This window comes from Lissotriton helveticus, chromosome 9, assembly GCF_964261635.1.
Source record: "Lissotriton helveticus chromosome 9, aLisHel1.1, whole genome shotgun sequence".
NCBI classification, from domain to species: domain Eukaryota; kingdom Metazoa; phylum Chordata; class Amphibia; order Caudata; family Salamandridae; genus Lissotriton; species Lissotriton helveticus.
In genome coordinates this window covers 355,452,863-355,474,816 of record NC_136070.1, presented here as the reverse complement: position 1 = coordinate 355,474,816, position 21,954 = coordinate 355,452,863, and the positions used below count along the sequence as shown (strand labels likewise).

At 42.2% G+C, this 21,954-nt stretch overlaps 1 protein-coding gene across 1 annotated transcript in view; it reads right to left on the bottom strand.

Annotated features, from left to right (window-relative positions):
- CCDC197 (coiled-coil domain containing 197) overlaps positions 1-21,954 on the bottom strand; it is a 263,835-nt gene that overhangs the window by 11,311 nt on the left and 230,570 nt on the right. Inside the window, exon 8 of the mRNA XM_078662296.1 lies at positions 8,988-9,104. Within this exon, the coding sequence (XP_078518422.1) occupies positions 8,988-9,104 (117 nt within the window). The remainder of the gene's footprint in view (positions 1-8,987; positions 9,105-21,954) is intronic.

Below are 21,954 nucleotides of genomic sequence, written 5' to 3'. Positions count from 1 at the left end.
CTCGCTTACGGACGCAGGTGCGTTGCCACAGACGCTCACACTGGAATACACGCTCCTAGGGTTGGGTCCAGCAGCGCGTAGGAGAAGCGTAGCAACACGTTTTGCTGATATAGCCATATTACTTGCGAAACGTGCTATCACAATGAGGTGGAAGTCTCCCAAACCACCTGACCCCGAATTGTGGAAAACGGAAATGATACGCTGGGGCAAAGCAGAAGGTGAGGCGCTACAGCGTGAAGAACGCAGAGGCCTCAGGAAAACACCGATCGCATTAGACTGGTTTACTATACTAGGGAGGTTTGAGGCAGGGGGGGATGAGGAGTCTGATATTTCAGTACCGTAAATTATACTATATATTGCTGTTAATGGACTTCCATGTGCCATGCATAACCATGTTTGCACTAGATTATGATGCGGGATACCCCGTGATACTATTACCTATGCCACTGACTGATTGTGTAAAAATGCATATTAGAATGGATCTACTTGCTGGGTGCGATCTGGTACTAACTACTGTTTATATACGTACAGTAGGAGTGTATAGGGTGGGACCTTTTTCTGTGGGTGGCGGGAGGGATTTCTGTACTTCTTCAGGGGTTGTCTACCTGCTTGAAAACACAACAAAAGTTAAAATGTATAATGTTCCCACTATTACTGAGCCCGTTAGAGCTGCCTTTATTCTGAATATGACCTATGCTATGGATACTGTACAACTGCTCTGATTACCCTGCTAATAAACAGATTTTGAAAAAAAACTAGGTTCTCAGGGGATTCATCAGACCTCCATGACTCTTCCCAGGGGGGACACAGGGGGCTTGCTGAATGTTCACCAATGTCTGCCACTTCTTTGCCACAGGGCATGCTTTGGGAATAGGACTCTGAGCCATGGCAAAGGGATTTCCTCACTTACACAGAGCTGCACTCCCTTACGAATGAGGAAGCTCCCCCCATTTCAATGTTCACCTACAAGAACAATTGCACATTTGGTATTCCAGAATTAGGAGTGCAGCCCTTTCTGTGGTACTGGTTTGAGCCCTCTGCAGAGCAAACATGGAGAACCTTTGTAATTTAGTCCCTACACTCTTAAATCTGGAGACACTACTACTAAGCAGTTTCCATTAATGATTGTAATTTTGTTATTGGCATGACTTCACATAATTGCACATCGCATTGAAGGTGTAACTGATAATACAAAACTAATTTGATGACATAGTCCTACATTCAACAACATGTTCTAATTTGTACAAGTAAAAAAATTGGACATTATCCATGCAGGAGGATGGTAGCGTGTATTGTTAAAACTGCAAAGTAACATAAAGGCAAGGTTGATAGGAAGCATCATGTTCACAATACACACATTTATATGACTTATTTTCCATGACAGCTGACATTGAAGATCACCATTCTAATAAAGGACTAGAGTGCTAACCTAGCTCGTTTACTTTGCCAAATCCTTGAGAAATACAGCATGAAAAGAAACCTTTAGAATATTTCCTTTTCCTGTGCAACATTTTGAAGATGGTATGCCAAAATAGTTGTGATTCGGCTGCTACTAGTTCTAGAAATGAAGAGGGCACCAAAATAGTTTTTTTTATTCATTGGTTCATTTTATAAAAATGCACTGTTTCCAATCTATGAACATTGTTGTAAACTGTGCAATCTTTTACGTATTAAAATGGTTAGCTCAGAAGTCATATAAGAACACATGAGTACTTTTATAACGCACAATGACCTAGTGTATGGCACTGCAGCACATTTGGTAGTCCAGAGATGACTTTCCAAATGTTTCTGTTGTATGGATGGCGGTGTTTCACTATCCGATCACTGCTGTTTGGTTATGCATGTTTCTAAGCAATATTTCCTTTTGCTGATCTAAGTGTGCTCCAAATTGGGTTGGTGGTGTTATGTAACACGCTGAACCGTGCTTTCAAACCAGAAAGTTCCTTAGGGTTTAATATTTCAAAAAACAAAGGTCCTGAGCACATTAAAGAATGCAAATCAATATAATATAGAACACGATGGTAGCTATATAATTCTCCTGTCCAGCCGGACCAAGGATTTATTTAAATAGACGAATGAGATTAAATACAAAAACACCATGTATTGAAAGTAGGGGACAGTCCTGTACCGTAGAGCATAGGATAACATTGTGAAGGTCGGGGGTGACCATGCTGCGGTGCGACCTGAATTGAGAGCATTAGATAACATTGTGAAGGTCGGGGGTGACCATGGTTCGAAGTGCGTACAATCGGGTTAAGGCAAAGAGGCATAGTTGACTAAATACAGAGTGCCATTCTTGAGGGAGCAGGCCCCATGGTTGAAATGTCGGAAGTGAGTGAAGGGGCTGCCGAGAGGGTTCATGCAGTTCGAGGGCAGTGACCGGTTACAGGCTTACCTCGTCTTGAGCAAGTGGTTCCTATATAACAAGGCATTGGTTGGCACTTGGTATAGATATAGCAACAGAGACACTGAAATCTCTAGAACAAGAAATAAATGATATTTTAAAACAGATTAACGACTCAGTGCTGAATGCAAAAAACTGCTTGATCAAGTTGAGAAAACCGTAGCAGATTTCAACCGCATTGAGCAGAATAAAAAGGCCAACAAAATAAAGAAAGATATCAAGGTGTATAATATCGAGAACACCTATCCTTACTTGAGGAAAGATTTCTATACCAATAGAGCTTACTCTAACCCCCAGAATTGACCGTGGGGCCGCTACAATAAACGTCAGACATTAGTTGAATTCTCCGACACATCGGTGGAATCCTCTGACAACTCAGATCCCGACGAGGGGTCCAGTAACTTGAGACGCGGTTGTGGAGCCCAGCCAAATTTTTTAGGCAGAGGCCAACAACAATCCCCACAAAGAGGCAGGGTGAAGAAACCTCAGAGATGGGTCAACCCCCCAGGAGAGCGCAGGACGAGGAACAACTTTTACCAATGGTAGTTCCTAATGAGGTACCAGATCCCATAGAGGACGTCTCCTCGCACCTCACACCTGAGATTATTCCCATCTTTAATCTATCTGATCATAATTTGCAAAACCCAGAACTAGAACTCCTCAAAAAAGGCCTATCGTTTGTTCCGACGATTCGTCCTAATTTTATGGACCTACAAACGGAACTCTTGAGATTTTTCAGATTAGTCCGCTTAAAAGCCTTTTTCCAACTACATCCTACACCAACCAACCATCCTAGTACACCCTTTCGCCCTCCATTGACATTTTTGCCCTCTGCAAGCATGGTTCCCTCCGAAGTTATGACTTTTGAAAAGTTAGTTCAGAAAGACCTCCAAGCCCTAGAGAAGAAAAAATTGTTTATTCCCTACAATATTTCCCGTGAAGAAAAGGATGCCATTAGCACACTTAAGAATGACCCCTCACTAATAATAAAAAGTGCAGATAAGGGAGGTGGGATTGTTCTTCAGAACATTGATTCCTATAAAAATGAGATTTTACGCCAGCTAGCAAATATGGACCATTACCAAAGACTCGCTGGTAATCCCACTAAAGACATCCAGCAAACCATACTCAGACTCACTACTGATGCCTGTGGTGAAGGATATCTGAGCAAGAAGGAGTTTAATTTCCTTAATGTAAAAAGTCCTAGACTACCAGTCATATACACTCTCCCAAAAGTGCACAAGAGCATTGACAGCCCCCCAGGCAGACCAATTGTTTCCGCCTGTGGCTCAGTCCTCGAACCATTTGGTGCCCTTGTTGATTTTTTCATAAAAGAATTTGTGCCAGATACCATTTGCTATGTCAGGGACACCATGGCCATGGTCAATCTAGTAGAACACTGTCCCTTTGATCCTCGAGTGAATACCTTATGTACAATGGACGTAGAGTCGCTGTATACTAACATCCCCCAGACAGCGGCTCTACTCGTCATCCAGAGAAAGCTCGACTCACGTCCAAGGCCACATAAAATACCAACTCTTTTCATCCTTCAACTCTTGGAGTTGTATTTGACTAGGAATTTCTTCACGTTTGATAATACCTATTATCAACAGATAAAGGGGACTTCCATGGGGGCTATTTTTGCCCCCAACCTGGCAATTCTCTATATGGACGCATTGGAAACTGGCTCAATCTTGAGTGATACTAACCCTTTCATTCAGGAATTGGGTTGTGGCGCCGATATATTGATGATATTTTCCTCATATGGAATCTGACATCAATACGCTAGACCAATTCCTGCACTGGTTGAATAACAATTGCGATGATCTCAAATTCACACTCTCGCATGACGAAACACAGATTGCATTCCTGGACCTGACAATCTATCATGAAGATGGTGAATTACTCACGCATCTTTTCAGGAAGTCAACAGAGCGTAACACGCACCTGAGTTATGATAGCAGCCATCCCAGGGCACTAAAGGACTCTCTGCCATACTCCCAGTTTTTAAGGATAAGACGTAACTGCTCATGCAAATCCGATTACTTTAGGGAGGCCAACATTCTATCCAATAAACTTAAACACCGAGGCTACCCGAAAAGGTTGGTTAAAAATGCATCAAAGAGGGCTTGGTATTGCCCTAGAGAGGTCTTATTGACACCTAAAGCGAGTAAGAAATCTGAAAGGATTGCATGTGTTACTACCTTTTCGCCTATATCAAATAAAATCAGGAAGTCTATTCTTAAGCATTGGGCTACGATTAATGCAGGTCCCATTAATTTAGAGAGACCCCTCTTTGCCTTTCGCAAAAGCAAGAATCTCAAGGACCATCTGGTTAGAGCAGCATTACCTGCCCCTACACCAAGAGCGACTATTGAATCAAACTGGAATTTTCCCCCATTGCTAGGTCATTTCAAATGTGGCGGATGTAATGTCTGTGGGTTTGCAATTGAGCCACGCACTTTCAGCCATAATGGTGTCAATGTTGAACTGAAATCTTTCTCTAATTGTAATTCGAATAATGTTGTCTATGCAATACTGTGCCCATGCCAGAAAATTTATGTGGGACAGACCATTCAAAGAGCAAAGACCCGCATCTGTGAACAAAGGAGTCGGATTAGGTGCGGGACCCCCAACGCACCACTGGTGGAACACTTCACAGAAATGAACCACACCGAGGATGACATCCGATGGACAATACTTAAAGTTGTCAAATTACCACCAAGAGGTGCAACCTAGCTCAGCTTTTGAACCGCGAAGAACTAAAAAGCATCATCCAGTTTGACACTATACGGACTGGCCTTAACAGAAGTGAGGATTGGACTACACTGCTGTAGTCTGATTGCCGCAAGTGGACTTGACCCCATGAACTCTTTGAATACAGAGCTTGTGGTATATCCTCATCCTGTACCAATTACGAATTTGCTTTTTTATACTTAAATATGTAGTATTTTCATGCTCTGTAAATAAGTCACTGGGCTGGTTTCACTGTCACCTAACTTTGCCCTTCACTTGCGCTGCTTTTTAATTGCACAATTAGTCTCAGATCACCACTCTAAGATGGCCGCCGCAGTTACATGCTCGGTTTGTACTACTTTGCAGTCCCGTGGGCACGTGAGCTTGTATCACCCGACACTGACTAGCCAATATAGTCGCGTAATGTACTCGAGGCATACCGAACGGTAGGAGCACCCGGCCGGATTCTCGCCGCCCCCACCGATATCTACTGACATTGGTCTATATTATGGTAAGCTTACGACTCCATGGGCCCCGCGCTGCTCACCTCCCACCACTCCCCGTAACCCCATTCCCTTCCTCCTTACAGCGGATCCCTGATTTCAAGACCGCTGAAAAGAACGTGTGACTCTACACGATCACTGAAGTGACTGGAGTGCTTAACCTAAACTGGCGGTTATCTTGGTAAGATTAGGGACCCTTGTCCGCCTTGAGCGCTGCATGTGATAATCCCTTCGTCCCAGCTAACTCTAGTTCATTGCCGCCGTAAGCACTATGTGATAATTCTTCCAATTCCTTGTCCCTACAGTGCAAGCCGTTACTCCACCTTGGAACTTACAATCGAAGTAGTGTCATTTCCTTGTTCCCTCGCATACGAGGTAAGCCTGTAACCGGTCACTGCCCTCGAACTGCATGAACCCTCTCGGCAGCCCCTTCACTCACTTCCGACATTTCAACCATGGGGCCTGCTCCCTCAAGAATGGCACTCTGTATTTAGTCAACTATGCCTCTTTGCCTTCACCCGAGTAAAGCCCTGAAATCAGTCTTCTCTTGGCCGATCACCACGAACCGATATGCACGAAATTGGCCGTTTACTGATTAATTATCACACTAGGCGATCTGAGTATGTCTCCCCGACCTTCACAATGTTATCTAATGCTCTCAATTCAGGTCGCACCGCAGCATGGTCATCCCCGACCTTCACAATGTTATCCTATGCTCTTAATTCAGGTCGCACCGCCGTAAGTCGCCTCCTTTTTGGTTTTCTAAAAAAAGGCACAACACCAGTGGGCTCACTGCGATTCCGATAAAATGCTAACTGTGGTAATAACGCTTTAAAATGCTGACTCTCGCTACTTTCTTAAAAACCCCTTGTTTTTCCTCCCTGTTCTACTTTTTCAACAGGCGTACTAATCAAACCAGGCATAATAATTTCAATGTTAGTCCTGATGATGATCCGTTTTTAGTAGAGCGATGGATCGAAACGTCGTCTAGTTTTTTAAGTGGACATACATGTAACTATTGTGTATGATTGTGTATAGTCTACGCTGGAGAACACTACCTACACTGATTTAAATAGTGTCCAGGTTGCTCTGTCTCTTTGCCTGAAACCTCTAACTTCTGAATTTTCTATTTTCTTTTCTCCTTCACAAGTACGGTACAGGACTGTCCCCTACTTTCAATACATGGTGTTTTTGTATTTAATCTCATTTGTCTATTTAAATAAATCCCTGGTCCGGCTGGACAGGAGAATTATATAGCTACCATCGTGTTCTATATTATATCGATTTGCATTCTTTAATGTGCTGAGGACCTTTGTTTTTTGAAATAGCATATACCCTTGGTCCTTGGCTACCTACTGGGTCCCCCTTGTTTTTCCTAAAAACTTAGGGTTTAATAACCAGAGAAAGCTCAATTTTTATTGTTTACATGTCTGCTGCAGTATGGGAGCTCAGTAATGTACTGTGAAGTACAAATAGTTCCACATCATGAACGAAGTACTATTTAAACGTTTACAAAGAGCACTGCAATAGGTTCAATATCCTTGGTAATTAGCTGGAGAATGTGTAAATGAGTTGTTCTGAATTCATCCAGACTAAGAAAACTATTTTTCATAAGCCCTGGAGATTGATTTTATCTTTTCAAAGTTACGTATTTTTTTCTGCGACCCAACAATGCTCAAAGTGGGTTGCGTGATTAAATGTTACATATTTGACTTATGTTCCATATTTTAAAATGAATGCCCTTTTCAGTAACTCTGAATGTAGTCATTATTGCGTATACATACAGATATATTTATTGCCAATACATATATTTTTAAAGGTGTATCATTTGTTTACTTTTAACTCACAGAAAAAGCAATTTTGAAACCACTGCACATTTATGTAAAGAAGTGTAAATAAAAGATACTGAAAAGGAAATGTCAGTTGCTAAGAACAAAAATCAAATGCGCAAACTGCAACTCTTTTAGAGAATCTGACACTCATTTGCGGACAAAATGAAACTTCAGATCTATCTGCAAATATGCCTCATAATATCTAAAAATGGACACCAAGGCACTACAAAGGGGAAATGCAAAAACTCGAAAAGCTTTAAAATACAGGAGTTATTAAGCAACAGTTAATGAATAGTCTGAGACATATGTAGGAAGGAGATGTTGCACATAGGTTGGGTTCTGCCTCTTCAAGTATTCATAGCCCTTTAAAATCATATGTTTACATTAATGAGTAAAATACATACTTCCCTCAAATTTCAAGTTTACGTTAACAGTAGATTGTATAGTAAAGCACCTAATTTCCCACATTGAATGCAGCCTGGTGCAAAGGACGTGCTTACTTAGAACAACACTTTCTCCACCAATATGAATCTTTATTCATTTTTGTAATGAATAAAGAATGCTTACATTTTAGTTGTTGATTTGATCTTAATGGTGAAGCAGCAGTATGACCCAGTTGGATCAGCTGCCAAAAAGTTGCTGTTGCTTTTGGAGGTATATTTTTTCTCAGGATGTTATGAATTTTTCTGAAATGGATGACCATATAATATTTCTGAATCTATAGAAAAACGTGTTCTCATTTCAGCATTCTTGGCCACTGTCCATAATTTCAAGGGAAGAATCATGAGAGATAACTCATTTTTCTCAAAGGAGTTGCTTCAAAGCCCAGAAGGCGAATCATGGTCTTCACATCCAAATTCACCACCATGCCTAAAATGAGTGTGGTATATCCAGAAAATCGGTGATTACTTTCCTGTAAGCTCCTTGACATAAGCCTAAAAAAACTCCAATGGATTTCAACAGACAGCTTATATTGCACAAGGAGAAAGTAAGTATGGTGACACCTAATCCCGAAAAACAATTAAATAGTTATGCTTCCTACAAACTACTATGTAACTGCAAGAAAAAAACACACAACCTATCATATGTATTTGAGGAGGACATTTCACACCTGTCAATAACTATCTCTGAGGGACCTCCTTGTTGGATAACATTGCTTAGTACATATCAACAGAACCATTCGCAATACATCTAGACTTCAGAGTTTTCCCAATATGTAATACATTATGCATAAATATAGCCAAACATTTCATGCTCCGTCACCCTTCGCTTATTCCATGTGCAGAATCAGCAAGCATGAAAAACTATGAACGTCCCCATATATATACTTGATTCACAGTTTTTCACTGTGGAATCTGACACCCACATTTCTTATTTTAACTAATAAATGCGGGTCTGGGCAACATGACACAGAAGAATTCTTCATCCATTATCCACTGTTAAGAATACAAAGTGTGACAGGTTCATGGTGTGACATTGACTTTAGGTACACAGTTCTGGTTTGCTATTTACCTTGATCATATCCAGTTTTCTCAACAAAGGAAGGTCCTCTGGAGGGCCGTAGTGGTGCATGTGACAGTGCTCGGCGAGGTTCATGACAGCCAGTACCAGTTGGCTCAGCTCTGTACTCTGAAATGGCAGTGGGAGAAATCAGATCTGTGCTAGTGAACATCTGTTATTAGAGAAACTTCTGAAAGACAACCTGGACGCATGACCGATAATCTGAAGCTTTGAGAATAGGAAATCGCTATGGGGTGGGAAACAGTATGGTACTGTGTTCTGATTACATGGTTTGCCCTTGCATCAGTGCAGTTTTGCACCTTCGTCGCTGTTACTGACACGTGCAAGAAAACGTTGAACAGAATGACCAGTGCCTACGGTTAGTCAGTCTAACTGTCGTTGCAAAATTGCACTTATGCAGTATATGCAAAGTGTCTCCATGTGCATGCTTTACACTGTGCAAAACATAACTGTGATATACATACTGACCATTGTGTTGATGAATCTGTACAACACGGCATTCCAATGGCACATGTTAAGGTTTATAAATGTCATTGAAATAGTAATAATAATATTAAATGGTATGAGAACCCATTTCATAAAAAGAGTGTAAAGTTTCCAAAGTATTCCTCAGTTTTAAATGGGAGATGAGTTTCTAAAAAAGAAAACAAGTATTTCAAGATTACGTGAAATTTTGAACTGAGGGCAACTTTGGAGCATTTTGTAACATTTCTGCCCCTTGCATCAAATAAGGTATTAAGCAAAAAGGCTTTGCATTGAACTTGGACTAATTCATGCCATTCTTTATAGAACATACATTCGCCTAAAGACCTCTTGCCACTAGAATGTTAAAACAGTTATAAAACAGAAGTAGGAGTGAAAGACTAAGAAAATGTAGTCCATATCAAAAACTAACGTGTTTCTTAAGTACAGATCTATAGTGGGATCTTATTACAGTTTCTGCTCTTAGAACATACAATTCCCCTCCTTCAGCGCTTAATTTGCGCAGGTGGTTGGCATGTATTCTGACGGGGACTTATTTTTTCATCATCAGATTTTCATTCAGAAGAGGGCAAAGACAGAAAGGGAGAAAGAAGAAGGGAGATAAAGACAGGAAAACAGTGACAAATTGAGAAAGCTCAGGAAAACAGGAACCCAAAAAAAGAGATAAAGACACCGGCAGTGAAGATTGGAATAAATAGGCATGAAGTGCAAATAAGTCTAGTCAGCCTTGGAATTCGACAACACTGGCATTCTGGACTGATGTGCTTAAACTCTATAAAAAAAAGCTATCTGCACATTTAAGACCACATTATTCTCTGCCAAAATCACGAACTCCTCAAAGAAGTCGAAATAATTTTTTTTCATCAATAATGAACTAACTAACCCCGACCAAATTACAGTGAAACCTACACCATCCCAAGTGTTGTGTAATTCTCTTAACACTTTTTTATAGATGAATTGTAGCAATCAAGGATAGTATCTTAAAGGACACTACGTTCTTGGCACGGTCAATAAAATCAGAGACCCCCCACTTTTTGGAGCAGTTCCCAGTGATCGACAGGTTGGACTTTCCAGACCTCCTGTCCAAAGTTGAATCAGGGACACCAATGGATAGCTGCCCACCCTACGTTCTAAAAGAAGTTTACTCTTTATTTCTTACGCTTGCACTCTCTCTTTTAAATGAGTTATTGACTCAGGGCATTGTCCCAAGTGCCTTCAAAGAGGCTATTGTTGTTCCCCTTTTAAAGAAACCAGGGGCCGACCCTAAGATACTGACCAACTACAGTCCAATTTCGCTCCTAAGGTACTTGAATCTCATGTAGCTAGATGTCTATGTGGCTTCATTCAACAGTCAGTATATCTCAGTCCCTGCCAAGCAGGATTTTGCCCAGCTCATTCCACCGAGACAGTCATACTGACCGTCCTGGGCACCTTCCGGAACAAAATAGACAACCTCAGGCTCTTGTATTGTCCTGGCGATGAAAACACGGCTCTAAGGGAACTGGGTGATTGCCCTGAACTTACCATCAAACCATGTGATAAAGGCGGGGGGATTGTGGTATTTAAAACCTCCACATACATCAACAAAATGAACTCCCTTTTATCCTCAGACACCCATTACTGACGTATCTTGAGAAACCCTGAGGAATCTCTCAAACGAAGTATCCTCCACACTGTGACAGAGGCTGTCAATGAGGGTCACATCTGTAGCAAAGAGGCTGAATATCTTACTCCATCTTATACACGAATGCCCATTATTTATGGGCTGCCCAAAGTCCACAAGGACAGTGAGGATCCCCCTATGCGCCCTATTGTGTCCACAATTGGAGCTGCGACAGAACCTCTGTCGAAATATATCGACAAATTCTTGAACCTTTAGTAAATGAATTGAGGTCCTTTGTGAGGGACACTGGTCATTTTATTTCTAAAGTTGAGAGGCTTCCCTTTGATCCTGATTCAGAATTGATAGTAACCATGGACCTAGAGTCACTATACTCTAACATACCCCAGGAAGAAGCGCTTGCTGTTGTGGAGGATATCGTAACTAGGAAAGCGAATCTCACCAATGCAGCCACCATAATAAGCCTCCTTAGGATCGTCCTTGGAGAGAACTACTTTGAGTTCAATGGACAGTACTTTCACCAAGTCAAGGGAGTAAGCATTGGGGCCTCGTGTGCCCCCAGTGTGGCTTGTTTATATATGGGCCACTTCGAAGAGTTTAATATCTATAACGAGATGGCGCCATTCTTCGAGAACATCCGAGCCTGGTCGCACTTCATTGATGATATTTTTTCCTCTGGAGCGGCCACCAGGTCTCGTTGGATGAATTCGTTGCATGGGTCAAAGCTGCGGACCCAAATCTCCGTTTTACCGCCAATGCCAGCTGTGTGCAAGTGGAGTTTCTTGACGTCTTGGTAAGGCATGCAGACAAAACACTCTATGTCTCCTTGTACACAAAACCCACTGCAAAGAATACGCTTCTGGAGTATGGAAGCTTCCATCCGCGGAGTCAACGTGACTCTAACCCATTCAGTCAATTTCTCAGATTAAGGAGAAATTGCTCCCGGATGAGTGATTTTCTCCTGCAGTCTGATATCCTGAAGGAGAAGCTTAATCAAAGAGGATACCCCCGACGTCTTATTAGGGACTCGTTCAAAAGAGCGAGGTATTTCAACAGGGACAGTATATTCCTTGAGCGAGATCGTGCAAACTCTGAAAGTCTGGTGTGCATTACCAAACATTCTGTGATGAACAATAAACTCCGACAAGTGGTCAACTCTTTGTGGCACATTTTAAATGCGAATGACTCTGAAGAACAGATACCCAGAACTATTTTCGCCTTTTGCCGCAATAAGAATCTGCGCAACTACTTGGTGAAAGGGACAGTAGAAACCACGAGGGAACCCAAGCAAGTGGGAGTGTTTGGTCTCCCCCCCGTGGTAGGCAACCACCGCTGTGGGAATTGCCATGCCTGCCCGCAAGCACTCACTGGCAGTACCCTGCTAATTGGAAATCGGACTATCAAACTCAACAGTATGAGTAACTGCCGGACGTCCAACATTATTTATGTCATCATATGTCCATGTGGGCTCCCCTATGTGGGAGAGACGGGACGTGAGTGCAGAATTAGGATGGGTGAGCATAAATCCAATATTCGCAATCGCAAGAGTGGGGCCCCACTTGTAGCACATTGGAACACAGCTAAGCATTGTGATACTGACCTGAAATGGTCGGTTCTTGAACAAATTTGCAGCATCCCTGGGAAAGATGTTTCCGCTGTTAGGAGAAAAAGAGAGGTCTTTTGGATCTTCCTTTTGGATGCCTCTAAAACCGACCTGAATGATTTGTGCCCATGGGAAAATGCCATCTGTGAGGTTCTGTGAGATTGTACCGCCGATTTCCTCACTTGGAGGGTTCTTATTTGCAAATTCAGCTTCTATTTAAAGAATCCCCTTGTTTCCTTCTCTATGAGACTTATCGAAATGATATTTTTTCCTTCCCCCCGCCCCCCTTGTTGCATATCCGTTCCCCCTTCCCTTTTATTTCATTCTATATTGTTAAGATCTTTTTAATCCGGCATTTGCAGTGAACCACCTTAGGTGTTATGACACATTTTAGGATTGAGACCCGGATAGAATGGGTCTCAATTACACAAGACGGCAGTATTGATTTGCATATTGCACCCTTGTGTGAGCCTTTGGACTCGATTCCGCCCCGGGTTTTACATCTAACCTGGGATACCGGGAAGGGCTGACTCCAGGTGCCCTCATTTGAAGGCTGAAGGCGGGCTTACTTAAACCGCGAGAACGCCGACAATGGGGTCGGTTGGAACCCTCTACTACTTGTGAGGACTTGATACGAGAAGGAAGTCTCTTCTACATTACTCCATTTTGAGGTAAGGGAGAGTATATGTCCGGACTAGCGAGCACTGATGTGCTGTTGCTTGTTCGCTCCTTGTTTCCTATGTAATTCTGACCCATTTCCAATGTTACTAAATCACTCAATTAGGGTCCCATTTTTTGTAGAAACGTGTCTTTTCTGTTCCTCAAGGCGGTATAGACAAGTGAGCCATTAGTACGGACACTCGCGAAAGGATTGATGCGTAGAAGTACTTTGAAATATTTCCCCTTCGTTTAGCTCGCACTGGCTGTAATGGGTGTTTCTTTGATCCTTTTCAGAATACCTAGGATCTGCAGCCATGCGCGGATTCCATAATTGACTACCTTGACCGAGCGCCAGCACAACGGTGTTTCCGTTGTCTGACGGTATGCCATATCTTTGATTTCCTTTGAGTCTCGGTTTTGGGAACCTTAAGGAATTCTGTATCCTGGGTCAGGTTTTCTTTGATTCACGAGACTTGCTGAAAATATACGAATCGGGCACTATTGGGCCCTTTAATCAATACACGAATTGTGATGCCTAGATTAAGTTTTTTCTTAAACCTATGTAATTACTTTAAAGTGAACTAGTCGGGCATTTTTGAGCCGGGAAACTGATGCTCGATGAGTGATGTCACCATGAATCTATTTACCATCGCGCCATCCAAGGATGTTCATCTCTGAATTACTTGTATTTATTCCGCCCAGGCAATCTTTTGCTGTTCAGGTGCAGGAACAGGTGCAGGAAGCGGTGACTCCACCGAAACGAAGAAACCTGCTCTTCGTGAAAGAATCTCGCAACGGGTAAGTTGATTGAGAGACTGTCTATCTTTAGTCTTAACTCCGACCGGTGGGGTTCCCCTTGGACGGAATATATTCTCTATTTGAATACCATCTAGACCGCGTTATTTATTTATCTTAGAATCGAAACAGACCCGTACCTGACGATTGCCTGCCCTGGAGCTGTTTCCCCTGGGCCCATGATCTCGAGTCTTGAGACAACTGAGAATATTCTTGACCATTAGACCCGGAACATAGGTAAAATTAAGAGCAGAATATTTAAAAGATCGAGTGTGTTTTTTCAAGGAAATTGAATCTTTTTTTTAAAATAGTGGGTACTGTCCATCTTGTTTTTAAGTAGGGAATTGTTTTTCCAGGAGATTTGCCACGTTCGGATGACTTTCGGAACATGCAGTGAGAGAATAGTGTTTGAATGGATGTCTGTGAATGAAATATGATGCATTTGTTTCTTCCAGGGTTTCCAGTATGTTTTCTGTTTACGCTTTAAATCTGAGTTTATTATTAAAATTCCTTTTTTAGCGACAGTTGAGCTCACTACCAATAAGGCGACGATTGAAGACAAGATGTCATTGATGAAGAATTGGATAGTGAAATGTATATGTTTATCTAATTTAATGACGTCTGCATAGAATGTGATTTTAATTTTTAACTTTATGAATATATACCTCCCTTGCATTAATTGAAGTGAGTGAGTCACTTAATATCTTATGAAGCCTCAGATCCTAAAATGTAACTTTTTCTACTACAGATTGGTCACGGGTGTGGTTCTTATGTGCTGTGTTTTCCCCACTCCCTCTGCGTTAGAGCCCTGATGAAGGTGTAGCCATTGAACTTGGCCTAGCACCGAAACGCGCGTTGGCGTTACGCTCTGGGGTCCTGCCACATCGATCTGGACTCTCTGACTAATTGCTGAGAAGACTCCGCAGGATCCTAGTCATGTGTCACTCTGGGGATTACGCTGAGGATTGTGTACATAGTGTCCTATGTTGAAGTGGTTGCTTGTGAGTGTGTGGATGAAAAGATGAATGTGTATGATGAGAGGTGGATGTGGGTTTTTTATATGAAATGTATTTATTGATCTATGTACTGTTTAAATGAACTAATGAATATATGAATCACAGTATCAAATATCCTGACTTAATGCATACTTTGAAAATAGAAAAAAGAAAATAAAGATATTGTATACTTTCTGTCTGGCGTTGTATCTACCCTGTGGCCTATACGTCGCATGTTGGTGAGCTTAATGTTGCTTGTTTAAAATTACGGACCCTTTATGGGCCATTTTTCTATATTGATAGGGTTGACTATCTCTAGTACTGTAGTCTTGTATTGTCGCACCTGTCCACGGCATTTGACACGGTCGAACATAACATCCTTATCGACCGTGTCCGTGGTGCTGGCCTCCAAGGATCAACCCTTAGCGGGATACGGTCCTGTTTGGAGGGTACGCACAATCAGTTAATCTATTTGACTTCATTGCGCCTGAAAAGAGTGTAGCCTGTGGAGTACCCCAGGGTTCTTCATTATCACTTATTCACTCTCTACCTCTGTCCATTGATTCAGTCCTTAAAAAACAGGAAGGTGTGCACCTTTAACTATGCGGATGACCTACAGCTCATATATTCCATCAACAATACCCCTGACTCGTTCTTAGAATTTCAAGCCACCATGCTACATATCCAGGATTGGATGACCTGCAATTAGCTGAAACTCAACCCAGATAAACAGAACTGGTCCTGTTAGGAGACATCAAAAACCTCTGGAGTCCTCGGTTCTGGCCAGACGAGCTGGGTGCTCCCCCAGTCCATCTTCCTCAGCAGAAAGTCTTGGGGTGATAATAAATAATGATTTATCCATGAAAACCCAAATCACGTCAGTAACGTCAACCTGCCATTACCATCTTAGAAAAATTAGGAAAATCAGCAGACTGCTCATGAGAAGAAGCACTGATACAGGCTGTAGCCATGATGATCTCCCACCTAGATTATGCCAATTCACTCTACTGTGGCATACCACTGTATCTCATCAAGAGACTACAGCTAGTTCAAAATCAAGCATCTAGGCTGTTTTTTTCAGCAAGCCAGGTGGGAACATGTTTCCCCCTTATGAAGAAGCTGCACTGGCCACCAATTCTACAACGATCTTCTTACAAAGTGGGCTGCTTGATTTTTAAGTCTCTACATGGCTCAAGTCCTAAATTCATTTCCAACCTCATTCAAAGGCATTTACCCATGCGTAACCTGCGCTCGTCTCACATGAACCTGCTAACCATACCTACCTATAAAGTGAAGCAACAAGGTGGTTGTAGATTTGCAGTGTTGCTGCCTCGTTTCTGGAATTCCCTGCCACCTAACATCAGAGCATGCACGGAACTCATGAAATTCAGGAACCTTCTTAAGACATGGCTATTTGCTCAAGCTTATGATTAATTCAAATGCAGGACAGTTTAACACAACCTCAGCTTATCCCGGACCTAGCGCCAAGAAACCAATCGGTGAACGCGCCCTTTATAAATAATTGGTAACATAACATAAGATGTGCTAACAACAGAAACTTTGGGCCCAAGCACTATTTTATGTTATGCCATGTTTAAATATCATAGTATAACTATCACATCATTATTCGATTAACCGCTAAACAATTTTAAATATTGTGGTATAATTTTTTTTTTACATAAAGGGATTTCTTCACATCACAACAAATGCCACATTACCTTGTGTACCTTCAAACATCTTGTCCCTCGACTATGGAACGCTCTCCCTCTTTCCCTCAGATCCAACACCAATCTGCTGGCATTCAGAAAGCATCTGAAGACCCTGCTTTTTATGCAATAACTCGATCGTTTCTGAGCTATGTTTTCTCTCTCCTCCCCTCCTCTTCTCTGGGGTCGTGAGGGTCTTTCAGCGCCGGGACACTCTTCGGAGTAGCCGTGCGCTATAAAAGTACCCCCCTAACATAACATAACATAACATAACATAACACATTTAACTTAATAAAAAACGTAAAAGCCATCCTTGTCAGTGCACAATTAAAGAATTACAAAACAAGAATACATGCACTGATGATTGCACGTTTTGATTACAGAGAATAAATCTGAGTCCAGATGATAAGAGTCTACTTCACAGGTGGGTTCCCTTTCTTTCATGGGTGTTAAGCGCAAAGGTAGAAACTGGTAAAATCCCAAATATATGGAAGAGTACGGTACTCATACTGGTACATAAAAAGGGCGGGTGGTGATTTTAGAATCTAATTATCAGCTATTTGTCGATGTCTTTTCCCCAGCCAAAGTTGTTAATAAGGTTCTTGGGGTATATTCACATACTGAAGATTGTGCTATAATTCATAGAGTACAAGTCGGGTTCCAAACTGGGAAGTCCATGATGCGCAATGCAGCAGTCTTAGCTATGAAGGCTGGCCACTCCACTCAAGGGGCAGATAGTCTACTGTTTTGTGCCTTTGTGGAATTGTCAAATGTGTTTAACATCATGGCTGAAGGAAAACTTTGGGAAAAGATGCTTATCTTGGCTACACCCAGGTGCCTTTGTGATCTCTAAGGGGATACCTGGGCTCACTAAAGTCTGAAGGAAGAATAGTTGAGCAATCTGCCTCCATACAAAGTCTTACAGTCATCAGCGATCTGAAGGGGAATGCAAGATACCCCTAAAAATGGGAAATTGACAAAGCGGTTCCCTGTTTTACACAGACAATATGTAACTCCTACACTGGAAACATCTGGACTTCCTGTAGGAAATGAATTTTCCTAAAGACATACTCAAAGATAAATCATCTGAAAATAAATATGGTAGAAAGAAAGATTCTCTGTTTTGGAGGAAGCCTAAGAATAAGATCCGCTATTTGGGGCATGAGAAACATGAGGTCGTGCACATGAATACGTATTTGGGGCATTAAATTGAGACAAATTTAAGTTGGAGCATTATATTGGATGCTAAGAAGTGCGCACTTTGTGCCCTGGATGTGGTGCTAGACAGGTTTTTGTTGGACGTTCAACCTTGACATTTGAGATGACTTACCTCGTGGCCAACATTGGACCACCTGCAATATATGGTGCAGACATTTAGTTCCCCAAAGACTGATGTGGTCACAATAGAGGCCCTTATCTGGAGACGGGGCTTGGGCTGCAACAATTGCTAACCCTTGAGACATTCACAATTGAATGATGCCTAGGTTTCCTTGGAGTACTACTAAAGGAAAAACTTGATTATATTGGGACCTATTCACAAAAGTAAATTTGGTCATAAACTTAAATTTGCCTGTATGACACCTGCCAAGAATTCACAAATGTTAACCCATTCACATGTGCAGAGATGCCCACCACGAGTATGGAGTTATCTACACCCATAAATCCCACCTAATGGAAAAATTGGAGTTCCAAGGCATCATTAGCCTTTGAAGTTTGTGAATGCCCACAAACATGTATGTGTCAGCATGCACAAATGCCTCCCATTCTCTTTTCCGCCTTAAAATGGGACTGATGCTTACTATAGACAAGTACTGAGGTAAATCTCTTTCCATGATGCAAAGGGGAATGGTTCATTCCCAGATTTGCTGGGTGCTGGGTAAGGCTTTTTCCACCATGAAGAACTCTGCACTGCGGGACAGGATGCTGGTGGGAATGTAACATGACCTTCATAGAAGTATGGGTGGATACCCGCGCCAGGCGTACCTTTCTGTGCAGACTTCTGTGAACAATCCTGCATTCCAGAAAGTAAGAAAAGCATATGCAGGCATCAGGGGATGGACTGAAGGCATAGATATTTCCATCAGGCATGCAGTCATTTTCAAGGCAAGAGGAGGTCAGAGCATCTGTTGACCAGGCATGCTGGCTGGCCACCCGCAAAACATTCAATGAATCACAGTATGATTAAAACGTGCAGACAGATTGGACAGGCTTAAAAATGATTACATACAAAATATTCTCCGGATGGGTGTAGTACAAAGAGCCAACACATGAAGCTCCGAAGTAGAAAACTTGTTCACTTTAGCTAGGTTTATACAGTTCCAAGTGTGGGGCATTTTTGGCCAGCTTCTCAGAAATTGAAGGCCTTGCTTCGCTTTTAAGTCAGTATCTCAGAAATATATATCTTGCATTTTAATAATCACGAATATTATCATTGAAAAAATAGAAAATTAGGACCCTTTTTGGAAATCACAACATTTCAAACAGGCAGGTATAAAATGTTTCGTAATTTCTGATTTTAAACTGTGCTGAAAAAACACGTGTTTGAAATTGCAGATTTTAAGTATGCCCATTTGTTATTATTGAAAATGTTTTTCGTCTCTGCCAGTGAAATCAATTCTCTTCTACCTCATAAGCTTAACGTGTATGCATCTATTGTATCGCACCGTGTCATCAGGACTTCGATAGCCCAAAATGCATTTATCGGGAAAAAGTAACTGCTTCTGTTGATTGGCTAGCAATCCATGCCTATGTAACGAGATTTGGGGGGTGAAGCTAGCAGTGGCCCAGTTGAATTGTTTCCCCTAGGAACCGGTGATGCTCCATGTCAGGACATGCTGAGATGGAGACAGTCTTGATGAGAATCTGCTGGAAATACATCCAACCTTCGAAAACCTGAAGGGAACCACTTAGTGATGCTGCCTTGGTTGGAGAAAATTGACGGGAACAAGACGCCAACCCTCTGTTGTTATTCCACAATCGAACAATTCTCCAAACAGAGGTGCTTCTGGACTTACCACATGGTGAGCTGGAAGTCCACAAAGCTATTAGAATTCCCACAAAGGGTCTGAAGCAAGGGTCATCAGAAAGGGTACCATCAAAGTTGAGCTGGGTACAAGTGCGCAAAGGGAGATCATTACTTCTTTGTGGTATGCGGGACAGCTGTGGGTAAAAGAGTGAGAGAGAGTTCCTGTGCTGTGCATGAGTTCTTGCATGGCAATCAGGGAGTCCAGATGGCCAGGATACTAGAAATCGCGTGATGGGTGCCTTGAATATACAGGATTTGCCCTTTTTCTGATTTTGTGTTAGGCAGCATGAATTACCGTCTCTAGCAGTGCTTGGACAGAGGAGCCATTTGAATAAGCTTTCACTGGGAATTGTTCCTTGGTGCTACTGGGTGAGTATGAGACTTTTTTGTAATTGATCTTTTGAAATGATCTACAAGAAACATTTCTATTCTGAAATTGGACTATGCGTTGTAAGTATACTCGAGAATTTTGCCCTTCTTATACTCAATAAAACTCAATTGAAGTTAAAAGGAGATATGATGGACTTCATTAGTCATCCTTATCTGTAATGTAAGAGATTTTGAATGACCAGAGCAGTTTGTTTCTTAGAGATCATTTTATACACTCGTGGACTTTTGGTTTGCTTTATAATACCCTTCTCCAATCTACTTTTGAGCTGTAGGAGTAGAGGTTTGATAAAGTATTCTCATCAATGTTACTTCAGTCAGGATTGTCTATGAGACCTCTGATGGTCTCAGCACAGCATTCCACCACGACAGTACTAAACCTTAGGCCTGCTTTATTATATAATGAGACTAAAATTGCGTCTTGATTTAACTTCAAACAATCTGTAATGCTTCCATTGTTCTTCCCTATGGAAAAGAATGTGATTCAACTTACTTTTATGGTAGTTGGGTAAGAGGACTGTTCCTAAGAGCCTCAACTTTAACTTTGCTCCTTTTCAACCAGGCTATTACACTTTATCTGCAAAGTCCACCTTTATGGGATTTGTTGAGCTGCTGCTGGGGTCTCCGGGCATTTTTACCATCTGATTTCAGACCTTTAGCAAGACAGTTTTTCCTAATCTGTACTGAACGGTCCATGATCTTTACTGATTTGTACTCTACACAGTGGCGTAGCTAGACCTACTGCCACCTGAGGCAGACCCTAAGATTGCTGCTGGTGCGGGTAAGAACGGGGGAAGGTGTGGGGGGTGGCAGTCGACAGAAAACTGTTATAAAATCTTTCCTTCTTTTTACTGGAAAAGAAATGACACGCATTTTAACACTGAGAAGCGGCAGAGACAGCACAGTTGAAGAAATGGCATTGATGAGCAATGTTACATCAACGTTCTTCAATGTCCGTGCCGTTCTGCACATCAGAGTGCCATTCTTCCTCTTGTTTTCTTTGGGGAGCGACCAATTTTCTGACAGACATTGTCAACAATGGCCGATACTCGGAAAAGGGTTAATATGAACCTGGAGCTACATGACATGAGAGGAAGACACAGACACTCCATATTTAGGTCTGGCCTTTGAAAAAAGCTTTAGCTGTTTCACCCAGCTATAGTTTTTACCAGACAAATCACACATAATGTAATGTAATGTATGTAATGTATGTATACTTCTAAAGCGCACTGTTACCTCGTTACGTCGTGTCCTGGCGCTGTATACCGCTGGGGAACCCGTCCTGACTTTCCCTGTGAGAGGGCACCCCCTGGTGAAGCCAGGCATCCCCGGCGTTGCTGGGGCCGTTCTGGAGATTAAGCAAGCTATTGCCCAGAGTTGCAGAGTGGGACCCATGGTTAGTGTAGGCACCTAAGCGAGAATTATCGAGTCCGCGGACATTGACCCAAGACCCTGCCGCGTCGGGAATTGAACCCTGGTCCCGGGCCGACCTCTGCTTCAGGGTCTGCCGCTTCTAACCAGTGATAACTGCAAACACAACAATGATGGACAGAATGTGGATCAATGTCACACATTCACCCCAGTCCAAAGATCTGGGCCCAAATCCATCGTTTTTCCACTCCACACCACCCTGGGTTAGACAATGGCGATATGCAAATCAGCGCTGACCCTGTGCCCCATGGG